General features: G+C 46.0%; 1 protein-coding gene and 1 long non-coding RNA gene across 10 annotated transcripts in view; one reads left to right on the top strand and one right to left on the bottom strand.

The window, feature by feature from the left end:
• Positions 1-10,529: 10,529 nt before the first annotated feature.
• LOC116627896 lies at positions 10,530-21,352 on the bottom strand. 3 transcript variants are annotated; one of them, XR_004298553.1, is made up of 5 exons: positions 17,198-17,222; positions 16,253-16,334; positions 15,379-15,452; positions 13,353-13,460; positions 10,530-10,791 (listed from the first exon to the last, which is right to left on the bottom strand). It is a non-coding gene; the product is annotated as an uncharacterized LOC116627896 (long non-coding RNA). The 3 variants fall into 3 exon arrangements; XR_004298554.1 differs by lacking the exons at positions 16,253-16,334; positions 17,198-17,222 and adding an exon at positions 20,732-21,352; XR_004298552.1 differs by lacking the exon at positions 17,198-17,222 and having other exon boundaries at positions 16,253-17,059.
• The window catches only part of MTCL1 (microtubule crosslinking factor 1), a 122,541-nt gene continuing 119,519 nt past the window's right edge, over positions 19,011-22,032 (top strand). For 5 of the 7 annotated variants that reach the window (XM_032397861.1, XM_032397860.1, XM_032397862.1 and 2 more), the window contains exon 1: positions 19,011-20,518. In XM_032397861.1, the coding sequence (XP_032253752.1) occupies positions 19,451-20,518 (1,068 nt within the window). In that variant the 5' untranslated portion in view covers positions 19,011-19,450. The remainder of the gene's footprint in view (positions 20,519-22,032) is intronic. The other 2 variants (XM_032397864.1, XM_032397865.1) reach the window with 2 other exon arrangements.

Here is a 22,032-nt window from a genome sequence, read left to right as displayed (position 1 = left end):
AAATAAAGAAGCTGAGAAAAAGAGAGATAAACAACTACTAGATCACGAGGGCAGAATTTGAGAGATAAGCGATACCATAAGATGAAACAACATTAGAATAATTGGGATCCCAGAAGAAGAAGAAAGAGAGAGAGGGGCAGAAGGTATATTGGAGCAAATTATAGCAGAGAACTTCCCTAATTTGGGGAAGGAAACAGGCATCAAAATCCAGGAGGCACAGAGAACCCCTCTCAAAATCAATAAAAATAGCTCAACACCCCGACATCTAATAGTAAAACTTAACGAGTCTCAGAGACAAAGAGAAAATCCCGAAAGCAGCCCGGGACAAGAGATATATAACCTACAGTGGTAGAAACATTAGACTGGCAACTGACCTATCCACAGAGACCTGGCAGGCCAGAAAGGACTGGCATGATATATTCAGAGCACTAAATGAGAAAAATATGCAGCCAAGAATACTATATCCAGCTAGGCTGTCATTGAAGTTAGAAAGAGAGATAAAAAGCTTCCAGGACAAACAAAAACTAAAGGAATTTGCAAACACGAAACCAGCCCTACAAGAAATATTGAAACGGGTCCTCTAAGCAAAGAGAGCCCAAAAGCAACATAGACCAGAAAAGAACACAGACAATATACAGTAACAGTCACCTTACAGGTAATACAATGGCACTAAATTCATATTTTTCAATAGTTACCCTGAATGTAAATGGGCGAAATGCCCCAATCAAGAGACTCAGATTGGATAAAAAGACAAGACACATCGATATGCTGTCTGCAAGAGACTCATTTTAGACCCAAAGACACCCCCAGATTGAAAGTGAATGGGTGGAAAACCATTTACCATGTTAATGGACACCAAAAGAAAGCTGGGGTGGCAATCCTTATATCAGACAAATTAGATTTTAAACCAAAGACTGTAATAAGAGATGAGGAAGGACACTATATCCTACTTAAAGGGTCTATCCAACAAGAAGATCTAACAATTGTAAATATCTATGACCCTAACATGGGAGCAGCCAATTATATAAGCCAATTAATAACAAAAGCAAAGAAACACATTGACAACAATACAATAATAGTGGGGGACTTTAACACCCTCCTCACTGAAATGGACAGATCATCTAAACAAAAGATCAACAAGGAAATAAAGACTTTAAATGACACACTGGACCAAATGGACTTCACAGATATATTCAGAACATATATTCAGAACATCCCAAAGCAACGGAATACACATTCTTCTCTAGTGCCCATGGAACATTCTCCAGAATAGATCACATCCTAGGTCACAAATCAGGTCTCAACCGGTACCAAAAGATTGGGATCATTCCCTGCCTATTTTCAGACCACAATGCTTTGAAACTAGAACTCAGTCACAAGAGGAAAGTCGGAAAGAACTCAGATACATGGAGGCTAAAGAGCATCCTACTAAAGAATGAATGGGTCAACCAGGAAATTAAAGAAGAATTTAAAAAATTCATGGAAACAAATGAAAATGAAAACACAGCTGTTCAAAATCTTTGGGATACAGCAAAGGCAGTCCTAAGAGGAAAGTATATAGCAATACAAGCCTTTCTCAAGAAACAAGAAAGGTCTCAAATACACAACACAACCCTACACCTAAAGGAGCTGGAAAGAGAACAGCAAATAAAGCCTAAACCCAGCAGGAGAAGAGAAATAATAAAGATCAGAGCAGAAATCAATGAAATAGAAACCAAAAGAACAGTAGAACAGATCAATGAAACAAGGAGCTGGTTCTTTGAAAGAATATCAAGATTGATAAGCCCCTGGCCAGACTTATCAAAAAGAAAAGAGAAAGGACCCAAATCAACAAAATCATGAATGAAAGAGGAGAGATCACAACCAACACCAAAGAAATACAAACAATTATAAGAACATATTATGAGCAACTATGTGCCAGCAAATTAGATAATCTGGAAGAAATGGATGCATTCCTAGAGATGTATCAACTACCAAAACTGAATTAGGAAGAGATAGAAAACCTGAACAGACCTATAAACACTAAGGAAATTGAAGCAGTAATAAGAAATCTCCCAACAAAAAAAGCCCAGGGCCAGATGGCTTCCCAGGCGGAATTCTACCAAACATTTAAAGAAGAATTAATACCTATTCTTCTGAAACTGTTCCAAAAAATAGAAATGGAAGGAAAACTTCCAAACTCGTTTTATGAGGCCAGCATTACCTTGATCCCCAAACCAGACAAAGACCCCATCAAAAAGGAGAATTACAGACCAGTATCCTTGATGAATATGGATGCAAAAATTCTCACCAAAATACTAGCCAATAGAATCCAACAGTACATTAAAAGGATTATTCACCACGACCAAGTGGGATTTATCCCTGGGCTGCAAGTTTGGTTCAAATTCTGCAAATCAATCAGTGTGATACAATACATTAATAAAAGAAAGAATAAGAACCATATGATCCTCTCAATAGATGCAGAAAAAGCATTTGACAAAGTACAGCATCCTTTCTTGATCAAAACTCTTCAGAGTATAGGGATAGAGGGTACATACCTCAGTATCATAAAAGCCATCTATGAAAAACCCACAGAGAATATCATTCTCAATGGGGAAAAACTGAGAGCTTTCCCCCTAAGGTCAGGAATGCGGCAGGGATGTCCACTATCACCACTGCTATTCAACACAGTATTAGAAGTCCTAGCCACAGCAATCAGACAACAAAAAGAAATCAAAGGCATCCAAATCGGCAAAGAAGAAGTCAAACTCTCACTCTTTGCAGATGATATGATACTTTATGTGGAAAACCCAAAAGACTCCACCCCAAAACTGCTAGAACTCATACGGGAATTCAGTAAAGTGGCAGGATATAAAATCAATGCACAGAAATCAGTGGCATTCCTATACACCAACAACAAGACAGAAGAAAGAGAAATTAAGGAGTCGATCCCATTTACAATTGCACCCAAAACCATAAGATACCTAGGAATAAATCTAAGCAAAGAGGCAAAGGATCTGTACTCAGAAAACTATAAAATACTCATGAAAGAAATTGAGGAAGACACAAAGAAATGGAAAAACGTTCCATGCTCATGGATTGGAAGAACAAATATTGTGAAGATGTCAATGCTACCTAGAGCAATCTACACATTCGGTGCAATCCCCATCAAAATACCTTCCACTTTTTTCAAAGAAATGGAACAAATAATCCTAAAATTTGTATGGAAGCAGAAAAGACCCCGAATAGCCAGAGGAATGTTGAAAAAGAAAAGCAAAGCTGGCGGCATCACAATTCCAGACTTCAAGCTCTATTACAAAGCTGTCATCATCAAGACAGTATGGTACTGGCACAAAAACGGACACATAGATCAATGGAACAGAATAGAGAGCCCAGAAACGGACCCTCAACTCTATGGTCAGCTCATCTTCAACAAAGCAGGAAAGAATGTCCAATGGAAAAAAGACAGTCTCTTCAACAAATGGTGTTGAGAAAATTGGACAGCCACACGCAGAAGAATGAAACTGGACCGTTTCCTTACACCACACACAAAAATAGACTCAAAATGGTTGAAAGACCTCAATGTGAGACAGGAGTCCATCAAAATCCTAAAGGAGAACACAGGCAGCAACCTGTTTGACCTCAGCCGCAGCAACTTCTTCCTAGAAACATCGCCAAAGGCAAGGGAAGCAAGGGCAAAAATGAACTATTGGGACTTCATCAAGATAAAAAGCTTCTGCACAGCAAAGGAAACAGTCAGCAAAACCAAAAGACAACCAACAGAATGGGAGAAGATATTTGCAAATGACATATCAGATAAAGGGCTAGTCTCCAAAATCTATGAAGAACTTATCAAACTCAACACCCAAAGAACAAATGATCCAATCAAGAAATGGGCAGAAGACATGAACAGACATTTTTCCAAAGAAGACATCCAAATGGCCAACAGACACATGAAAAAGTGCTCAACATCGCTCGGCATCAGGGAAATCCAAATCAAAACCTCAGTGAGATACCACCTCACACCAGTCAGAATGGCTAAAATTAACAAGTCAGGAAATGACAGATGTTGGCAGGGATGCGGAGAAAGGGGAACTGTCCTACACTGTTGGTGGGAATGCAAGCTGGTGCAGCCACTCTGGAAAACAGTATGGAGGTTCCTCAAAAAGTTGAAAATAGAGCTACCATATGATCCAGCAATTGCACTACTGGGTATTTACCCCAAAGATACAAAAGTAGGGACCCGAAAGGCTACGTGCACCCCGATGTTTATAGCAGCAATGTCCACAATAGCCAAACTGTGGAAAGAGCCAAGATGTCCATCGACAGATGAATGGATAAAGAAGATGTGGTTATATATACAATAGAATATTATGCAGCCATCAAAAGGAATGAAATCTTGCCATTTGCAATGACATGGCTGGAACTGGAGGGTATTATGCTGAGCAAAATAAGTCAATCAGAGAAAGACATGTATCATATGACCTCACTGATATGAGGAATTCTTAATCTCAGGAAACAAACTGAAGGTGCTGGAGTGGTGAGGGGTGGGGGCTGGGTGATAGACATTGGGGAGGGTATGTGCTATGGTGAGCGCTGTGAATTGTGTAAGACTGTTGAATCACAGACCTGTACCTCTGAAACAAATAATACATTATATGTTTTTTTAAAAAAATAATAATAAGAAGAAGATAGCAGGAGGGGAAGAATGAAGGGGGGGGAATCAGAGGGGGAGACAAACCATGAGAGACTATGGACTCTGAAAAACAAACTGAGGGTTCTAGAGAGGAGGGGGGTGGGAGGATGGGTTAGCCTGGTGATGGGTATTAAAGAGGGCATGTTCTGCATGGAGCACTGGGTGTTATACGCAAACAATGAATCATGGAACACTACATCAAAAGCTAATGACGTAATATATGGTGATTAACATAACATAAAAAAAAAAAAGATCCCCTGTGGTCTATTGAGATTTTGAGGTCAGTCTGGTCTTAAAGCAAGACAGTGGCAGGTCATTCTTTGCTTGCCAGGCACAGAGCAAGATTGGGTGTTAAATCAACAATGACTATATGCTGCCTAGTTCCCATTATTTTTTTAAAAGATTTTTATTTATTTATTAGAGAGAGAGAGAGCCAGAGAGAGAGCACAAGCAGGGAGAGCAGCAGAGGGAGAGGAGCTCAATCCCAGGACCCTGGGATCATGACCTGAGCCGAGAGCAGACGCTTAACCGAATGAGCCACCCAGGTGCCCCACCTAGTTCCCATTATTATTACACATTATTAAAGTCTGGTTTCTTAAACCGGAAAAAAAAAAAAAGCCTATAAATTTTCTATAATTTAAATTAGCCTTCGGGGCATCTGGCCGCCTCAGTCAGTGAAGCATGCAACTCTTGATTTCAGGATGGTGAGTTCAAACCCTGCATTGGGCATCGAGCCTACTTAAAAAAATAAAATAAAATAAATTAGTCTTCTGTTTAGTTCCCAACCAAATTTACTATTGTCAAGATTTTTATATTTCATTCCATTCACAAGCTGTCTAAATAGGAACAAAGATTTTATTAACATTGTGAATCAGGAGAAGAAAATGTATAAAATTTTCTTTTCTATTTCCCCCTTCATTTGAGATTAGTAGTGTATCTAGCAGCAATTGATGCAGTTATAGTCTCTGTCCTTACTTTTATTTTTTTATTTTTATTTTTTTTAAGATTTTACGTATTTATTTGACAGAGAGAGATAGCATGAGCAGGGGGGAGGAGCAAGGGGAGAGGGAGAAGCAGGCTCCCCACTTAGCAGGGAGCTCCATGCGGGACTCAATCCCAGGACCCCGGGATCATGACCAGAGCTGAAGGCAGATGCTTAACTGACTGAGCCACCCAGACACCCTCTCTGTCCTTACTTTTAAAAATTGAAAAAGGAAACATTCATGTTTACATATTTGGAGAGGAATACTTAATATTTTTGCACAGTAGAAGTAATGGATAGATGAATGAATGAATTCATTTCTCCTTTATTCAAGAAATTTTTTAGCAATTGGCAGGGCATCTCTCCTGCCTTTATCCTGAAATGTGTACACAATCTGGTCCTGGTTGTTTGTGCAGGATAAATATGGAAATGTTGCAATTCATATGCCATAAGTCCAGGTTAAGCATTCTGCTCCCATGCTGTGCCCTGAAGCTAGCCAAGCTTGCAATGACAGGAAATGGGAATCAGTCATTAACCAGAGGACTCTAGAGAGCTTGGACAGTGTGCAGGATAGAGCTCAGGGGCTGAGGTGGGGGCACCATGAAGGAGATGGGTGATGACTGTGCCTTGCATATAGAAAATGCTCAAGGAGAACATACTCTCTGAATTGATTGGCTGAGAAGTCACTGGGCAAGCAGAGAGAGGAGAAAGATGAACCTTCTGGAGCCCAGAACCAACTTAAAGGTTCAGGAAAGTGAACCTTCTGGAGCCCAGAACCAACTTAAAGGATCAGGAAAGAGAAGAAGCATCTTCTCTTCCCTCAAGCATCAGCTCGCTCCTCTGTCCTCTGAAAGTGCCTTCCAAGTAGACTCCTGGCCGTCCTCCTGCCTCCTTAGATCAACCCTCAGACAGCTCCAGTGAAACCTCAATGTCCTCCAAAGCAGACAAACAGAGGGATGGGATTGTGGCAACTCTCTCCTTAGTTATTAATATATATATAGAAACACTGGCATGGGAGACAAGGAGCTAGAAACATCCAAATCTGTGGCCTAAGAAGCTAAGTCAATTCCACACATATATGCAAAATCATCAGTAACATCATGCACACTGATGACGTGATTTTCTTTTTTTTTAAAGATTTATTTATTTATTTGAGAGAGAGAGAAAAAGTGTGTGGGGGGAGGGGTAGAGGGAGAGGTAGAGAGACTCCCTCTGAGCAAGGAACCTGACCCCACGACCCCAAGATCATGACCTGAGCCGAAATCAAGAGTCAGATGCTCAACTGACTGAGCCACCCTGGCGCCCATGTGATTTTCAGATCTGTGGTGCTATTACTATCATCAAGGGCTTTCCTAAGGCATTTTGTTAAATCAGCATTGGATCTGACCACATTATCTCTGTGCTCAAATAAATGTCTGAGATGGAGACACTTATAGTTTTTGAAGGCATGGGTCAAAGTCATGCTTCTTATTCATCTGATAGCAGGTAAGTACAACCAAAGGGCATTCTTGGTGGGCTGGCCCTTGTCCATTGTGTATTGCACCATGTAGCACAAAGGGAAACAGGTCCAAACACAGCAGTGCTGTCAAATGGACACTGGAATATCACAAGTCATTTCCCTCGTGCCCCTGTTTTCCCAAGTCTCAAAGAATCTAATTGCTTCTTCCTTTGCTCCTCTCAAATGACACTCTCCCAGGACCACATTTAAACTTCTGAAGGGACCTAAAGACAGCCAGTTATTTCAGGGGCTCAAGGTCAGCCTTTCCCTAGGTCACCATACAGGGATCAGGGATCCTGCCACTCCTCACTCAATGGCCCTATCCACATTTTTAGTTAAAAAACTGCTTCCCCACCTTTTCAAATTTTTAACTTATATAGAATTTGTTTGAGCAGAACTCATTTTTCCTATTGGACTCCATGCGCTCCCAAGGGCCTCTGATTCCTGCTAAATATAAACTTCTCCTTCCACCATCATCTCACTGATGAAAGGAAATTCTAGAAATGCTCCTGGCTTTCTGAACCCAGAGAGCAGACATCAGGCATTAAATTTCCCATGAAGAAGCAAGACATCCATGGCTATCATCTGCCTGATGATCGTTAGCTCTTTCCTTCCCCTTGCCTCTCTTGCTGATCTGTCCTCTGTGCATCTGGCAAAGTCAGCTCCCTGTCACCCCTAGGCAAGGTCCACAGCAGCTCTGCGGGGTGCCTGCCACCTCGGGGTCGCCCCACCTGCGGGGAAGGCAGCAGCATATGCTGGGAGGTAGCTCAGGGTATGGCAGTGGGTGAGCACTCCTGAGGGCAAAGCCTGGCTCTGCCAATAAACGATGTTGTGGGGTTTGCTGAATCACTTCTTTTCCTTGTGGCTTGGTTTCTCCATCTGTAAAACTGAGAGAACAAGCATATCCAGGACCCATTATTCCCTTTGATAAGCCTCATTTGCTACCTCCACCATAAAGCCTTGTCAGACTTAATTACTTCCCTCTGCATGTTTTCTTCTTCTTTTTTTAAGTTTGCAAATCGGAATACCTATTCATAATTTTCCAGTGAGAAATGGACTACCAAGCACATTCTTTGCCTGGAAGCAGATTTATATAGGAAGCTAAATTACCATCGGAAAGTTGGTTGGTGGGCACAGACTCAGAGGTGCTGGTATCATGAATCAATGATACATTGCTTCATACCTTCATCTCCACTAGTAATAGCTGATCTTTATTCAGGTCTTGCTGGATGCCTAGCAATAGGATTCTCAATATCTGTGTGTATTAAAATGTAATCCTCAGGGTCTCCTTGGTGGTGCAGTGGGCTAAGCGTCTGACTCTTGGTTTTGACTCAGGTTGGGATCTCAGGATTATGAGATCGAGCCCCACATGGGGCTCTGCGCTCAGGGGAGAGGCTGCTTGAGACTTTCTCTCCCTCTCCCTCTGCCCCAAACCCTGGTGTACACACACACACTCTCTCTCTCAAAAATAAATAAATAAATAAATCTTTAAAAAAATGTAATCTTCACAACAACGCTATGAGTCAGACACCATTATTATCACCATTTATAAGGAAACAGAAGCACAGTGAGTAGGTAACCTATCCGAGGATACAAGTTGGCAATGTTGGGGTCTGGGGCCACAGCCCCAGCTCTAAGCCCCTGGCTTGTGCTTTCTCACAGAAGTAATTGGGCAAGCGCTCGCCGCTGCTGTTCACTGCACCTTGCATGATGTACTCGGCCCCAGACTAACTCAGCTGTTTTGATTTTGCTGCTTGATATTTGCACATTTTTTCCCACACTCGCAGCCTTCGGCTTAGGAGGAGCAGGGAAGGAACTAGGGGTTGCTGATCCTCTCTTTTCCTTTAATGCCATATGTCATCACTTTCAGTGGAAGTGCCAACAACAGGAAGTGACAAGAATAGAAAATAATAGGATAGAGGTCATTCGTGCTTCTTTGAACACTATACCAGGCGAGTCCTGGTCACTGCAGCTCCTGATTCGAAAGGAAAGCCTCTCAGTGCTGTCAGAGCCCATACTTACTCAGTCATAGATCTGGGCCTCTCAAAATGCACAGGACCACTCACCTGCTCCCAGCAGTTCCTGAATTTACAAATTCTTTAAAGGGTGGGAATCTGCTCTGTAATTTACTTTGAAAAGTTCCAGGCATCTAGGAGGTATTAATTGCTGGTGCTTTTGATCTTGATTTCTCTACACTTCATTAACTGAGATTAAAATGAGTTTCTCTTTGAAAAGCTATAAGATAACCATACTTCTCGTCCATCTTCTTGCCCTGGAAATATATGTAGAAGTAGTATAAAGGAACACTTCAGCCTCCATAATTTTCCGTAAATAAAGCAAAAATGAAATCCAGGATATTCTCCTTGATAGAATGTTGTCTAAGATTCTAGAATCTTGCTGCATGAATAGATAGAAGGGCATCATCCCTGAAGAGGGATTTGAACAGACGGATAATTCTTCTAAGTCTTAAGTAACAAGTCCCTTGACCTTGATGATACATTTGTAGAGACTTTCAAGAGTGGGAGCAAGGAAAGGAAGAGAAAGGCAACTTTTATGATTACATAAAATCCTGATATGTGTGGAATGTTCTCAATGTGTGGAATATTCAAGGTGCCAGACAATGACAAAGATACGACTCTTGTCTTCTCTAAGAATAAAGACCAGGGGGCGCCTGGGTGGCTCAGTCGTTAAGTGCCTGCCTGCAGCTCATATCATGATCCCAGGGTCCTGGGATCGAGTCCTGCATCGGGCTCCCTGCTCCGCGGGAAGCCTGCTTCTCCCTCTCCACTCCCCCTGCTTGTGTTCCTTCTCTCGCTGTCTCTCTCTCTGTCAAATAAATAAATAAAATCTTTAAGAAAAAAAAAAGAATAAAGACCAGAAGGACAGCCACAGTAATGGCAGCAGCTCTCGTAGTCCTCCAGCTCTGGAAGTTCCTAGCTATCTTCCTTCTTGACCCCCACTTGCTCCAGTGGTGAGTTATAGTAGTTAGAAAATAGGCAGAGATACACCACCTACCCATTGTGTGCGGATTTCTGTATTACCCTGTGGCTCTGTACTTGAGAAGGTTATACTCTACAGAAGACAGCCAAGAATACATCTACAGAGTTGACGAGAACCCCTGGCCCAGATAACAATCTTCTCTGTAGCAGTTTTTGAAACACAGCCTTCAGCCTAGGCAACACTTTTCCGGAGAACTTACAATGGTTCTTTCTTTCTTTCTTTCTTTCTTTTTAAAGATTTTATTTATTTATTTGACAGAGAGCAAGAGAGCACAAACAGGGGGAACAGTAGAGGGAGAGGGAAAAGCAGGCTTCCCGCTGAGCAGGGAGCACGATGTGGGGCTGGATCCCAGGACCTTGGGATCATGACCTGAGCCAAAGGCAGATGCTTAACCGTCTGAGCCACCCAGGCACCCTGCGATGGTACTTTTAAAGACAGCCGTTCCATTCTATTTAGCTTATCTTTTTAGGGATAGAAACAATTAAATCCTTCAAATAGTGTATTTCATTCCTTTGAAATAGTGAATAGACAATGAATTTTTATTTTCTTTATCTCCTCTTTTTATGCTTCCATGATTATTTCGTTTTTCATTACTTGATAAATTTCCAAACTCCTTGATGATATTTGAGAAGCACCCTACAGAGAAAACAGAAATAAGTAAACATACTAAGTTGCATGGCAGAGAGGAATGGGGAATTCATGAACTCACTGAATGCTGTATCCTAGATGAAAAAATGGCATTGTGTTGGTGCAAAAAATAAGATCCTCGCATCACTGTAGAACAAAAGCAATTTGTGGAGCTATAAGACTGTCTATTCAGCACCAACTCCAAAGTAGGCTTTGATCTGGACAGCTACTAAGAAGGTTTAGCGGCTCAGGGACTTACAGTCTTTAAATATATAATGATTTTCTAATATTTACACGGTCTTTTTCAAGGGCAAACAAGACCCATTAAAGCATGAAGACTGTGTTTCACAGATTCATATATTTGTAAAATAGAGAATGGTTGCTCTATTCTATTTCAGCTTGATTCCTTGCCTTATGCTGATCCCAGGACCCCGGGATCACGACCTGAGCCGAAGGCAGACGCTTAACAGACTTAGCCGCCCAGGCACCCTCTTTAACAGTCTTCTTTCCAGTTATATGTAAAAGAGTTAAACAAAACGAAAAGATTTCATGTCTTCCCAGTGTCGGTGGACATAAAAAGGGATCAGTCTGATCCAATTTGGAGACATTCTTACCTTGAGGAATGTACATGAGTCATGGGGTGACCTTATATATAGCCTGAGCTGCCTGTTCAGGTCCAGCTCATGACTATTGTCTCATGTCATTTTTTTTTTTTTTAAGATTTTATTTATTTATTTGAGAGAGAGAATGAGATAGAGAGAGAGCATGAGAGGGGGGAGGGTCAGAGGGAGAAGCAGACTCCCCGCTGAGCAGGGAGCCCGATGTGGGACTCGATTCAGGGACTCCAGGATCATGACCTGAGCCGAAGGCAGTCGCTTAACCAACTGAGCCACCCAGGCGCCCTGTCTCATGTCATTATTAATAGTGCCCCTTCATTCTCAAATATTCTATAGTCTGATTATGAACACCCTAATCATGGACAGGAGGACTGCTTCAGAATAACAACCAGTGGGTCCCTGTCCTGGGGGTGCCTAACTAGGGGCTGACAAAAGAACAGGATGGCAATGCTCTCCAAGGCCTCTTTCTGCTTTCAAATTCTCAGATCCTGTGGGGAGTATTGAAAGAGACAAATGTGAAATGGACTTATTCTAAGTAATAATACTGAGGGCCACTTGAAAAATATGATTAACATTCAGGGCTCCTGGGTGGCCCAGTTGGTTGAACGTCCGAATCTTGGTTTCGTCGCAGGTCATTATCTCAGTCAGGGTTATGAGATGGGGCCCCGAGTCAGGCTCCACACTCAGCGGGGAGTCTGCTTGGGATTCTCTCTCTCCCTTTCCCTCTGCCCCTCCCCACCACTTGCGTGCGCGTGTTCTCTCTCTCTCTCTCTCTCTAAAATAAAATAAAGGAAACCTTAAAAAAAAACATGATTAACTCTCAATAATCTGCCCCAATAGGTTAATCAGGAATATGCATAACTAACATTTGTCATATTTATTCCATCATATTAACCTTCTTAATTATACTGGTCTATTAAAATTGGTTTATATCGCCTGGTACATTTTGTCTGAGAATGAAGAGAGGTGGCCTACAATTTGCTACAGATAATCCCACATTGATAATTAAAATAGCACGTGCAAATTCACCTCAACCCCCAGATTTGTGAAGCTGGGACATACATTAAAGCTTATTAGGTTCAACTCCCTAATTTTATAGATGAGGCCTCTAAGGTCCAGGAAGACTGAGCTATTTTGTCCAAGGTAACTGAACAAATCATCATGATCACAGATCATGTGACACAGAACCCACATTGTTCTATCGCCTCACCGGTGAAATTTGCTTGACAGTAATTTTACATAGAAATAGTAATCAAAATGTATTTATATGCACGCTCTTTTGTAGTGTCATATTTCCTGAATTAATCAGGAAACTTATTTAATAAGCACTATGTGCTATGGAAGCTTCTATAAATCCATTGTTCTATTTTTGCTTTCCTTGTAAACCTGCTCTTATTTTATAGGGAAAGAAGAGCTCTGTAGTTGGGAAAGCAGATCAGAGAGATGAAGTGGCTACTGGCATCTTCTATTTCACATCCTCATTTCTGTTTTGAAAGGTAGTAACTGTGTAGGTAGAGATATAAATAACAGTTACAATAAAAGCAAACATACACATGCTATACATTTCAGAAGCTGCATAGTGAAATCTGTAATGTTCTAAATTAAGGGGGTGGCAACATAACACATTAATTTCCCTGAATTTTTCGGAGTATACATGCTGCCGACCAGGAAAGGTAGAGAATTTTTATTAGTTTTCTCTATTTAACGATGTATTTTCCATGTGCATCAAGCTTAGGATCCCAAAATAATTTTTAAAAAATAATTTAAAAAATTTTAGCAGTTATGTTGTCAGAAGCAGGGAGCCCAAATTTCTAACTGTGAATTTATCGAACATGTCAAAAGCTTTTATAAGGGAATACTGCTCCGTTTAATGAAAGGAAGTCTCTTAGAATCACCAACACATCCAGACTCATTTTCTCTGTGCTGGGGAAGGGATGCCATCACAACACTCACCACTAGGGGGCATTCTCCAACATATCTTAGCTGTTTCCCTATAGGAGCAGTGGATCTCAACCATGTCAGCGCAAAGCACCCCCCTTTTCTTACAACCGCCATTTCGACCTGAAATGAGAATCATTATGTGTGTATCACTCATTATGTATATATCACACATATCTTTAAAACTCAATATAATGCTCTAATGATAATATAAAAGAGAAATAATAAGAAAGCAATTTATAACAAAGTAATATGCATTTCCACATATAAAGCTTAGGTACAAATATACTAGAAAATACATATAAAGAAGTAGTCAGATTCTATACATAGAGGCAATTGCTAAAATGCAGACAGATAGGGGTCTGTTATAGCAATAACTCAAACACGTTGAGTGGCGTTGCCATCGATGACAAAATGACTAAAGATGAAGAAGTCATTGTAAATCTCCAAATAAAATTAAGTCAGTCTTGATTTCTATTGCAGCTGCATTCCTTTAAAAAAAATCCAGTATGGGGCACTGGGTGGCTCAGTCAGTTAAACATCCAACTTTTGATTTTGGCTCATGTCATGATCCTGTCAGGGTCCTGGGATCAAGCCCTGCATTGGGCTCCATGCTGGGAGTGGAGTCTGCTTGAGATTTTCTCTCCTTCTCCTGCCCGCCTCCCCACCCCTGCTTTCTCTCTCTCTCTCTCTCTCTCTCAAAAAAAAAAAAAAAAAAAATCTAGTATATACGAGAACAACCCTAAAAATTCTGCTTTATACGTGAAAGCATAGTGTTTATGTGTAAAATACTGCTATAGACCAATGTTTGTGTCCCTCTCACCCCCAAATTCATGTGACATCCTAACACCCAATGCGATGGTCTCAGGAGGTGGGGCATTTGGGAAGTGATGATTAGCTCAGTATGGTGGAGGTTTCATGAGCGGAATTAGTGCCATTATAAAGGAGACCCCAGAGGGATCTGCCATGTGAGAACACCAGACACATGCCCCCATGTGAGGACATAAGAAGATGGTAGTCTGCAGTCAGAGAGAGAGCTCTCACCTGAACTTGACCACACGGGTACCCCGAACTCAGACTTCCAGCCTCCAGAATTGTGAGAAATAAATTTCTGTTGTTTATAAGCCACCCAAACCATGGTATTCAGCTATCGCTCCCCAAACGGACTAAGACAGTTACATTCTAGACTCAGATAATGACAGTGCTTTGTTTGGTTTGGTTTTTAACCTATGTGAATGTTTCAGAAGGGCATTTGGAAGTTGGACAGCATGTGGAGCAGCTCTTCTCTGAGCATATTGCGACACCTAGCATCCCTGACCCCCTCTTAAATTCCACAAGTGCCCCAACAACCCAACTGTCATGACAACAAAAAATACGCCAGCAAACTTCCAAAATGCCCCTAGAGGTGCTTCCACCCTCATTGAGAACCACAGGTCAAGAGCAAAAGGGCCTCCTTTCTACCCTCAGTTATATCTTCCTTTAGCTCTCAGATGAGAGGAAGATTCTCCCCTTTCCCTGCAAGACTGGCCCCAGGAGAACCCTTTGGTGGGATGTTGTCTCCAGTTCCGACTTAGAGTACATCTCTATCTCGGTCTCTACAGGTCAATCATCCAGAATTTCACACACAGCATCAGAAGGAGTTTCAAAAAGAAACGGGAGGAAATGTGAAGGAAGAGCATATGACACCTGGACCTGTGTTAGAAATACCAACACAGGGTTTCTCAGGGTGTGGTCAGACAGTTACCTGCATCGAATGTATTTATTAAAAATACAGATTCCAGGGTTCCACCCCACACCTTTGGAATGAGATCTCTGGGGCATATGGCCCCACAGAATCTGCATTTTTAGTAGCTCACAGGTGCAATGAATGTGCTCCTGTTGTAAGAGCCCCTCAAGTCATCATCATTATCTCCACTACGCACAGCCGCCAATCTGGCCATGAGAAGGGGTCAGTGGGTCCTTGTAGGACTGGCCTGCTTCAGGTCCCACATGAAATTTGGGCAGTAACCCTGCAAGAGAAGCTGGAAGGCACCCCACATACCTCCAGGGTTGGATGCATCTGCTTCAACTTCAGGGTCCCCTGACTTCAGGTTTCCTTTTTTAACCCCAATTTTCCTGAAACATACACACAGCACCCACTCTGTTAAAAATCTTCTCTTCCTACTCTTTTCAAAGAGGATTACTTCTGATGATTTAAGCGAGGAATAATTTCATATTATAAATGCACTTTTGAGTTAAAATAAGTGGAAAAAAACTAGAAAAGAATGTCCATAGGTTTGGACAAGTTTTGAGAGTGCAGAAATTCTGTATATAATTCTGTCTGTGCGTACGGCGCAGTAAGGGAAGCGTAGTCCCATGTCATATTTTTTTCTACTATGTGTCAAACAAGGTAAAAAAAATCCGTTTCTCTTTATATAACGTATAGACATAGACTAAGTTTTCTAACTTTTGCTCCAAGTTGGGTGTGCTCACATTTCAAAGAGTATTGATTATTCCACTGGTATTAAATAGATGATGGTGATGATGATAGTGATAATTATACCTTACCCAAGGGCACAGAGCATGCTAACTAGTGCCTTAGGCAGGATTTGGACCCAGATTACGTGGTGTGGAAGCCTCAGCTCTTGTCACTATACCACACTGGATACAGCCATACCAAATTACCTATTATACCAATGCTGCTGCATGCAGTTCCCTAGGCCTGTACTTAGGCCTCTGCAAAAGAATGAGAAAATCGGAAACTTGGTATGTAGTGCAAGTGTTTATAACACAGGGTTTACAATGCAGTGAATTGGTTATAGAGTGGGGGAGGTATTGAGAGCCAAACAGGGGACAGTGAAGTAACCCAGAGATCTGCAACCACAAGAAGCCACTAGGACCCTTGACCAAGAGGCAACAGGAGGAGGGGAAGTTACCAGAGGCTTCAGGTCGTCCAGTGAAAGCTGGAACCCCAATAAGCCAGTCCACAAAGGAAACTGGGCCACTCTGAAGAAGTCACTTGAGGCAGACAGAGAAGGTAATAAATAAACCTGGTTTCTCCCTTGCTGTTAAGACTCCAATCTCTACCAGCCAAACCCAATCAGCAAACCTAGGAACCTGGAAAACCAACCCTCATCAGTTGCTCCCCCCTCTGTGCAGAGCAGTCAGGCAAGGACTGGGTCTGAGAGCAGACAGATCCAAAGAGGCACACCCACATGGGATTTTGTTGTTGTTTTCCAGAAGATAGCACCTTAAGCCTCCTTTAAAGAGTAACTCCCAACACCTTTAGACTAACTTAATGGGGCAACAAAATTTAAAAAAAAAATCACATGTGATTTTAAAAACATCTATCATGCAAGCAGATATATTTTTATACCTGTGACTCACTGAATATTAGAAAAAGAAAGGATTATCGAACGCCTCCTTGCCAAGGACCAGCAGAAACAATTGCCAGAGTATGATTTTTGCTTGACTTGTTACCCGAGGGAACGGGAAGCTGGCTACAAATAGTATGGTCATCTGGCTAGTACTTTTGGAAGGCTAATTTACCGGAACATTTTCAGGTGGCCTTGTGCATGATTATATATAGTATGAGCCGCTGGCCAGCTTGTGCTAGAAGTCCTGGACATAATTCTTCAGAAATGTAGGGTACTGGAGACTTCTGGGTAATGGAGGAAGTTCTATGTGAAGGTCCTGGCCCCTGAGTTACAGTGGGTTGTGCTCCAGGACTGACCGGGCTGCCACTTTCTGATTAACTGACTCCAACTGAGAGTTGGAGCGCCCTCTAGGGGAGAGCTGGCTGCTCGGCACCCCCCTCTCCACCCCCGACCGTGGCTGGGCACTAACCCCCACCCCTTCCTTTCTGCAGTGTTGTTACTTACCAGTGTCCTTTTTCTTCAAATACTCCATGAAATACGGCTGTGGTCTTACTAGATATTGCGTCAAAGGAGATTCAGTACAGATTATATTCTGAGTGTGCTGTCACACATTCAGAGGAATTGCAGATAAATGACTCACAGAAAACATGAACAGCAGCAGAGAGGACAGGGTCCCAGTGCCCTCAGAGCTCAGCCACAGAAGATGGCCCAGTATCACTGCCGGCATCTAAGGAGAAGCAGACAGGATGTCTTTTGGGAGTATGATTCTCCTGATTTACAGTGATTTTTTAAAAATCACTTTATCCTGTATTTTTTGAAGGAGGTGGCTCAGTAGGGTAATTTGTGGTTAAGATCATAGACCTTGGAGCCTCTTCTTCCTTGTATCTTTCCAAGTCTGTCCGCTTTTCTCCACCCCTACTGCCATAAACGCCTGGTCTGTGCTTGTTGCTACCACTGACTGCTTCCCCTCATGGGTCTTCCTCTCCTCACTGCTGCAGCCACTGGGATCCTCCTAGGCAAATAAGATCAGCCATGCTCACCATCCTCCAAAGGCTCCCCCATCCCTTAGGATAATAGCCACAGGATATTTGGTCGCACACGCCCCCATCTCTCACCTACAACCCCTGCTCTGTAAATCCTGGGCACCCAACTACATCTCAGGAAAACGCCAATCTTCCCAGGTGGGGGCAAATGCCCACCCTAGCAACTCGTAATTATTGCCTGTCCCTTTGCCTCCTGGCAAAGCCAAGTCTAGAGAACAGGCTGGGCCTTAGTCCTTTGAGTATTACCCAACATCCAACGTCTGGGACAAAACCTGCACTCAAGGATATTTGAAAAGTACTTTACAGTTTGCACAGTGTTCCTCACATCCGTCCATTTAATCCTCCCAACACTCACCTAGCAGTATTTTCTAATTATACAGGCAGGAGAACTGAGGCTTGAAAAGGTCAGTGGCCCACGTTAGACTCTCAAGTGGCAGAACGGTTACTCACAGCCATGGTTCTCTGAGGGGACAGCACGTAGGGCTGAAAATTCTACAGACTTGGTGTGAATCCCCACCAGGCCATGGCCTGGCTAAAGCACCGACTTCACCTCCCTGCGCCTGTGTCCTCATCCTTAAAAAAGACAGTAATTCCAATTCGGGCTTATTATGAGGATTGAATAAAACAATGCCTATGGAATGTCTACAGTGCCTAGCTCCCAGTCGGAACTATAAATATGAGTTCCCTTTCTGACCCCAAGCTTGGCGAGCGGCTTCTATTTCCACAGCAGCTCCTCGGTCTCTGAGCTCCGGAGGCCACTGGGGGTGCCAACTGTGGAGCACCGGGCCGGTTTTGACGTGATAGCTGCCATCGGGTACCAGCTAGTCCTTAAAGAAGTGTGGGGACTACGGGCACAGCCGTGAGAAGACAGCGGAGAGGGAACTAAGGGGCCCTAGGAGGCAGGGGTTGAATGGTGGGGCCTGTGGGGAGCGTTGGCTGACAACAGCGGGAGAGCTGGCACCCCACTGCACGCACCACAGAGGGGTCCGCTCACGTCTCCCGGACCTCCAGTCTCCCGCAAGCAGTCAGCGCCCGCCTCTCTCCCACCCCACTTTACCACTGCTACTTCCTTCCCTCCCCAGCTCTAGGCACTGTCCTTAGAACCACAAAAAGCAAGGACGGTCCCTGGGCGAAGCAAGGTGGGGGCCGCGGCTGGCGGCCCGCGCGCGAGCCCCCGGAGCGCAGGTCCCGCCCCCACCCCGGCGCCGGCTGGCGGGAGGCGGGACATGCGCACGCGGTGCTGGGCGCAGGGCGCCGGGAGGCGGGGGAGAGCGCGTGCAGTTCCTCTCCGCCGGAGCCGGCGGGCGCTGCGGGGAGCTGGTTTGCCGTGGGCGGGGAGCCGGACGCGGGAGCGGGGAGCGCGCCGCCAGCGGGCGAGTGCGGGTGTGCGAGGCCGCGGCGGCGGGCCCGCGAGCCCGGAGCGCCGTATCTAGGAGATGCGAGCGGCAGGGAGCCGCCGCGCTGCTGTGCCGGGTGAACTCGAGCGGCAGTGACCTCAGCGAGGGGAGAGCGGGAGGACGGCTGCTGCCAGCCCCGCGGGGATCCTGGGGGCCAGGGGTACGCGGGGCACGGCGGCGGCGCGGGAGCGCGGGGCACAGACCGGGCGGGGCTGGGGGACAGTGATGAGAGGGCGCGCGGGGAGGCTGCACGCCGCCGCCGCCGCCGCCCGGAGCATCTGCCGCCCGAGCTGCTGCTCGCGGCGCCGGACCCGGCCATGGAGACGCTGAACGGCCTCGCGGGCGGTGGCGCCCCGGACGCGAAGCCGCTGCCGCCCGGCCAGCACCATCGCCACCACCACCTCCACCCGCTGGCCGAGCGTAGGCGGCTGCACCGCGCGCCCTCGCCCGCCAGACCCTTCCTCAAGGACCTGCACGGTCGACCCCCGGCGTCCGGCCCGGCTCCGGCCGCCCCCTCCTCGGGCCGAACCCCGGCGCCCGGCGCCCCGCGCTCGCCCAACCTCGCGGGCAAAGCACAGCCCTCGCCGGGAACCCTAGCCGCGCCCGGCCGCCTCTCTCGGCGCAGCGGCGGCGCCCCTGGCGCGAAGGACAAGCCGCCGCTGGGCGCCGGAGCCAGGGCAGCGGGCGGCGTCAAGGCCGCTCCGGGCCTCAGGAGGGCGGCGCGCACGGTGCCCGCGGAGCTGCTGCCTCGGGCGGGGAGGCCGCCGCCGCCCGGGACCGAGCCGCTGTCCGCCGCTGCCAAGGGCCGCAAATCCAAACGCGGCTCCGGGGCGCCCCCCGCTCATGCCACCGGGCTCCCGGTCCCCGCCGCCCCGATCCCCGCCGTGATCCTCGCCGTGACCTCCTCGGCCGGCTCCCCTGCTCCCGGGTCGCGCATCAGCCACACCGACAGCAGCTCGGACCTCTCCGACTGCCCCTCCGAACCCCTGTCCGACGAGCAACGCCTGCTACCCGCCGCCAGCAGCGACGCCGAGTCTGGCACGGGCTCCAGCGACCGGGAACCGCTGCGAGGAGCCCCCACGACGAGCCCCGCACCTCGCGGGGCGCCGCCCAGCAGTCCCGAGCCCCCGGCGCTCCTCGCCGCGCCTCCCGCCGCCGGCGCCTGCCTCGGGGGTCGGAGCAGCCCGGGCGGGGTCCCCGCGGGGTCCCCGGGAACGGGTGTGGCAGAAGATGCCGGGGGGCGCGCGCCGCTCGAGCGAACAGTCCCCGGGATCCCCAAGGAGCCCGGTCCGGGCGAGCAGACCCGACTGGTACCGGCGGCGGCGGCGGAGGAGGAGCTGCTGCGGGAGATCGAGGAGCTGCGCTCGGAGAACGACTATCTCAAGGTGAGCAACCGGCTCCGCAGCAGGTGTCCCGGAGGCGACCCCAAATGGTCTGGGTGCGGGCGGGGACCCACGAGCCCAGCCTTTCCGGTCCTGACAAGCACGTTCTCTCTTCTGGCCTTCGCTTTCCCGCCCCCGCACACACTGGGCTTTGGGAGCTTAAGCTAAAACTTCTGGAAGGAGCAGCAAGACCCGAGGGTCTGGGCGCGTTCTCACCCCACTTAGCTTTACTTGTTTCTTGAAGTCTTGCTTCTTCGTGCTGACGCCTTTGCCTCTGTAGCTGTGCTGGGGGAGAGGTGGCCAGAATCACGTTTTGGATACGCAGCTGACCGTCTCCCCGGCCAAAATGTGCCCACTCTCACCTGTGGGATCTGGCTACCCTTAGCCAAGGAGCTCTGGGCCCTGCCCAGTGCAGGTGTGTGTAGGTTGTGGAGCCTGCTGTGGGCCAGGCTGTGGATGTGCCAGATGCTTTTCCTGCATTTATACAAAGTGAGGCCCCCTCTTTCTCTCTGGGGGGCCTCCGTGTTTTCAGTGATAAACCTTAAGCTCAGGGGTCCCATGAGTGTGGCCCGGTTTGAGGCAGGGGGTTTGGTGGGCTTGGCGGGCCTGTCCTTTGTAGGTGTCCACAAGCCGGTTTTCCTTGTCAGGAGAGGCCACTTGATTCCCCAGCACTTTCGAGGGAATTGCAACCTCTACCGCCCTATCTCCAAGTATTTCTTGTGAGGTCCTGCTAGTAAAGGCCTCCTCTTGGTCTTCTTAGCTTTGGGTCCCTCAATCTGACTTCCGTCTTTTCTCCCAGGAGGAGGGCAGGTTGGCCCCGCAGAACAGAGGACTTAGTGTGTGTGTGTTTTGGGGGGGGGGGGGCAAGAGAATTCAAGTGACTTGAGAGAAAATAAGGGGGAAGTGAGTTGGGGGGCAGCTGGTTTATTATAGTTTTCAAGTTAGTAAATTACTACAGTGGTATGAATCTTTTCATGTTTCTGTTAAGATTCTAATATATATCTCCTTCCAAACCAGCGGGTGGCCTTCCTTTATCTAGGTTATGTCATTTGTACTTTCTTTTCAGCAAATGCTGAACCTACCCAAATGAGGCCCCGTTTTTGGCCAGGGGGACCAAGGGCCTGGGCTTATTTAAGGTGGTAAAGTGTGCAGTTCAAATTGACATCAGAATAGGTTTATGGCTGAGTATTCTAAACCTAAACCTCTTATCAGGAGCTGCTCTCCCCAACTGAGCCCAGTAGTTGTTTTGCCTGCAAAGAGGTAGCAGTGAGGCAGAGAAGGAGAGGTGAGAACAGATTGGGAGTTTGGAGTAAGATGTTTCAAGCAGTACATTTGCTTGTGTCACCCACTCTTATGTAATAGACAACAGAGTGATTTTCAAAGGTGCTGAAGAGAAAGACCAGTGATGTTGTATGTGACTCCATCTTGAAATCAACACTTTTGTAGATCTTCAACAAATGTAAACTCCCTAAGGGCCAGAAAGATGATCTCGTTGGGTTATAGCGCCAGCTCTTAGC

This window comes from Phoca vitulina, unplaced genomic scaffold (genome assembly GCF_004348235.1).
Source record: "Phoca vitulina isolate PV1807 unplaced genomic scaffold, GSC_HSeal_1.0 scaffold105, whole genome shotgun sequence".
Classification (NCBI taxonomy): Eukaryota; Metazoa; Chordata; class Mammalia; order Carnivora; family Phocidae; genus Phoca; species Phoca vitulina.
The sequence above is the reverse complement of the archived record's forward strand: the minus strand, read 5'-3'. Positions and strand labels throughout refer to the sequence as shown.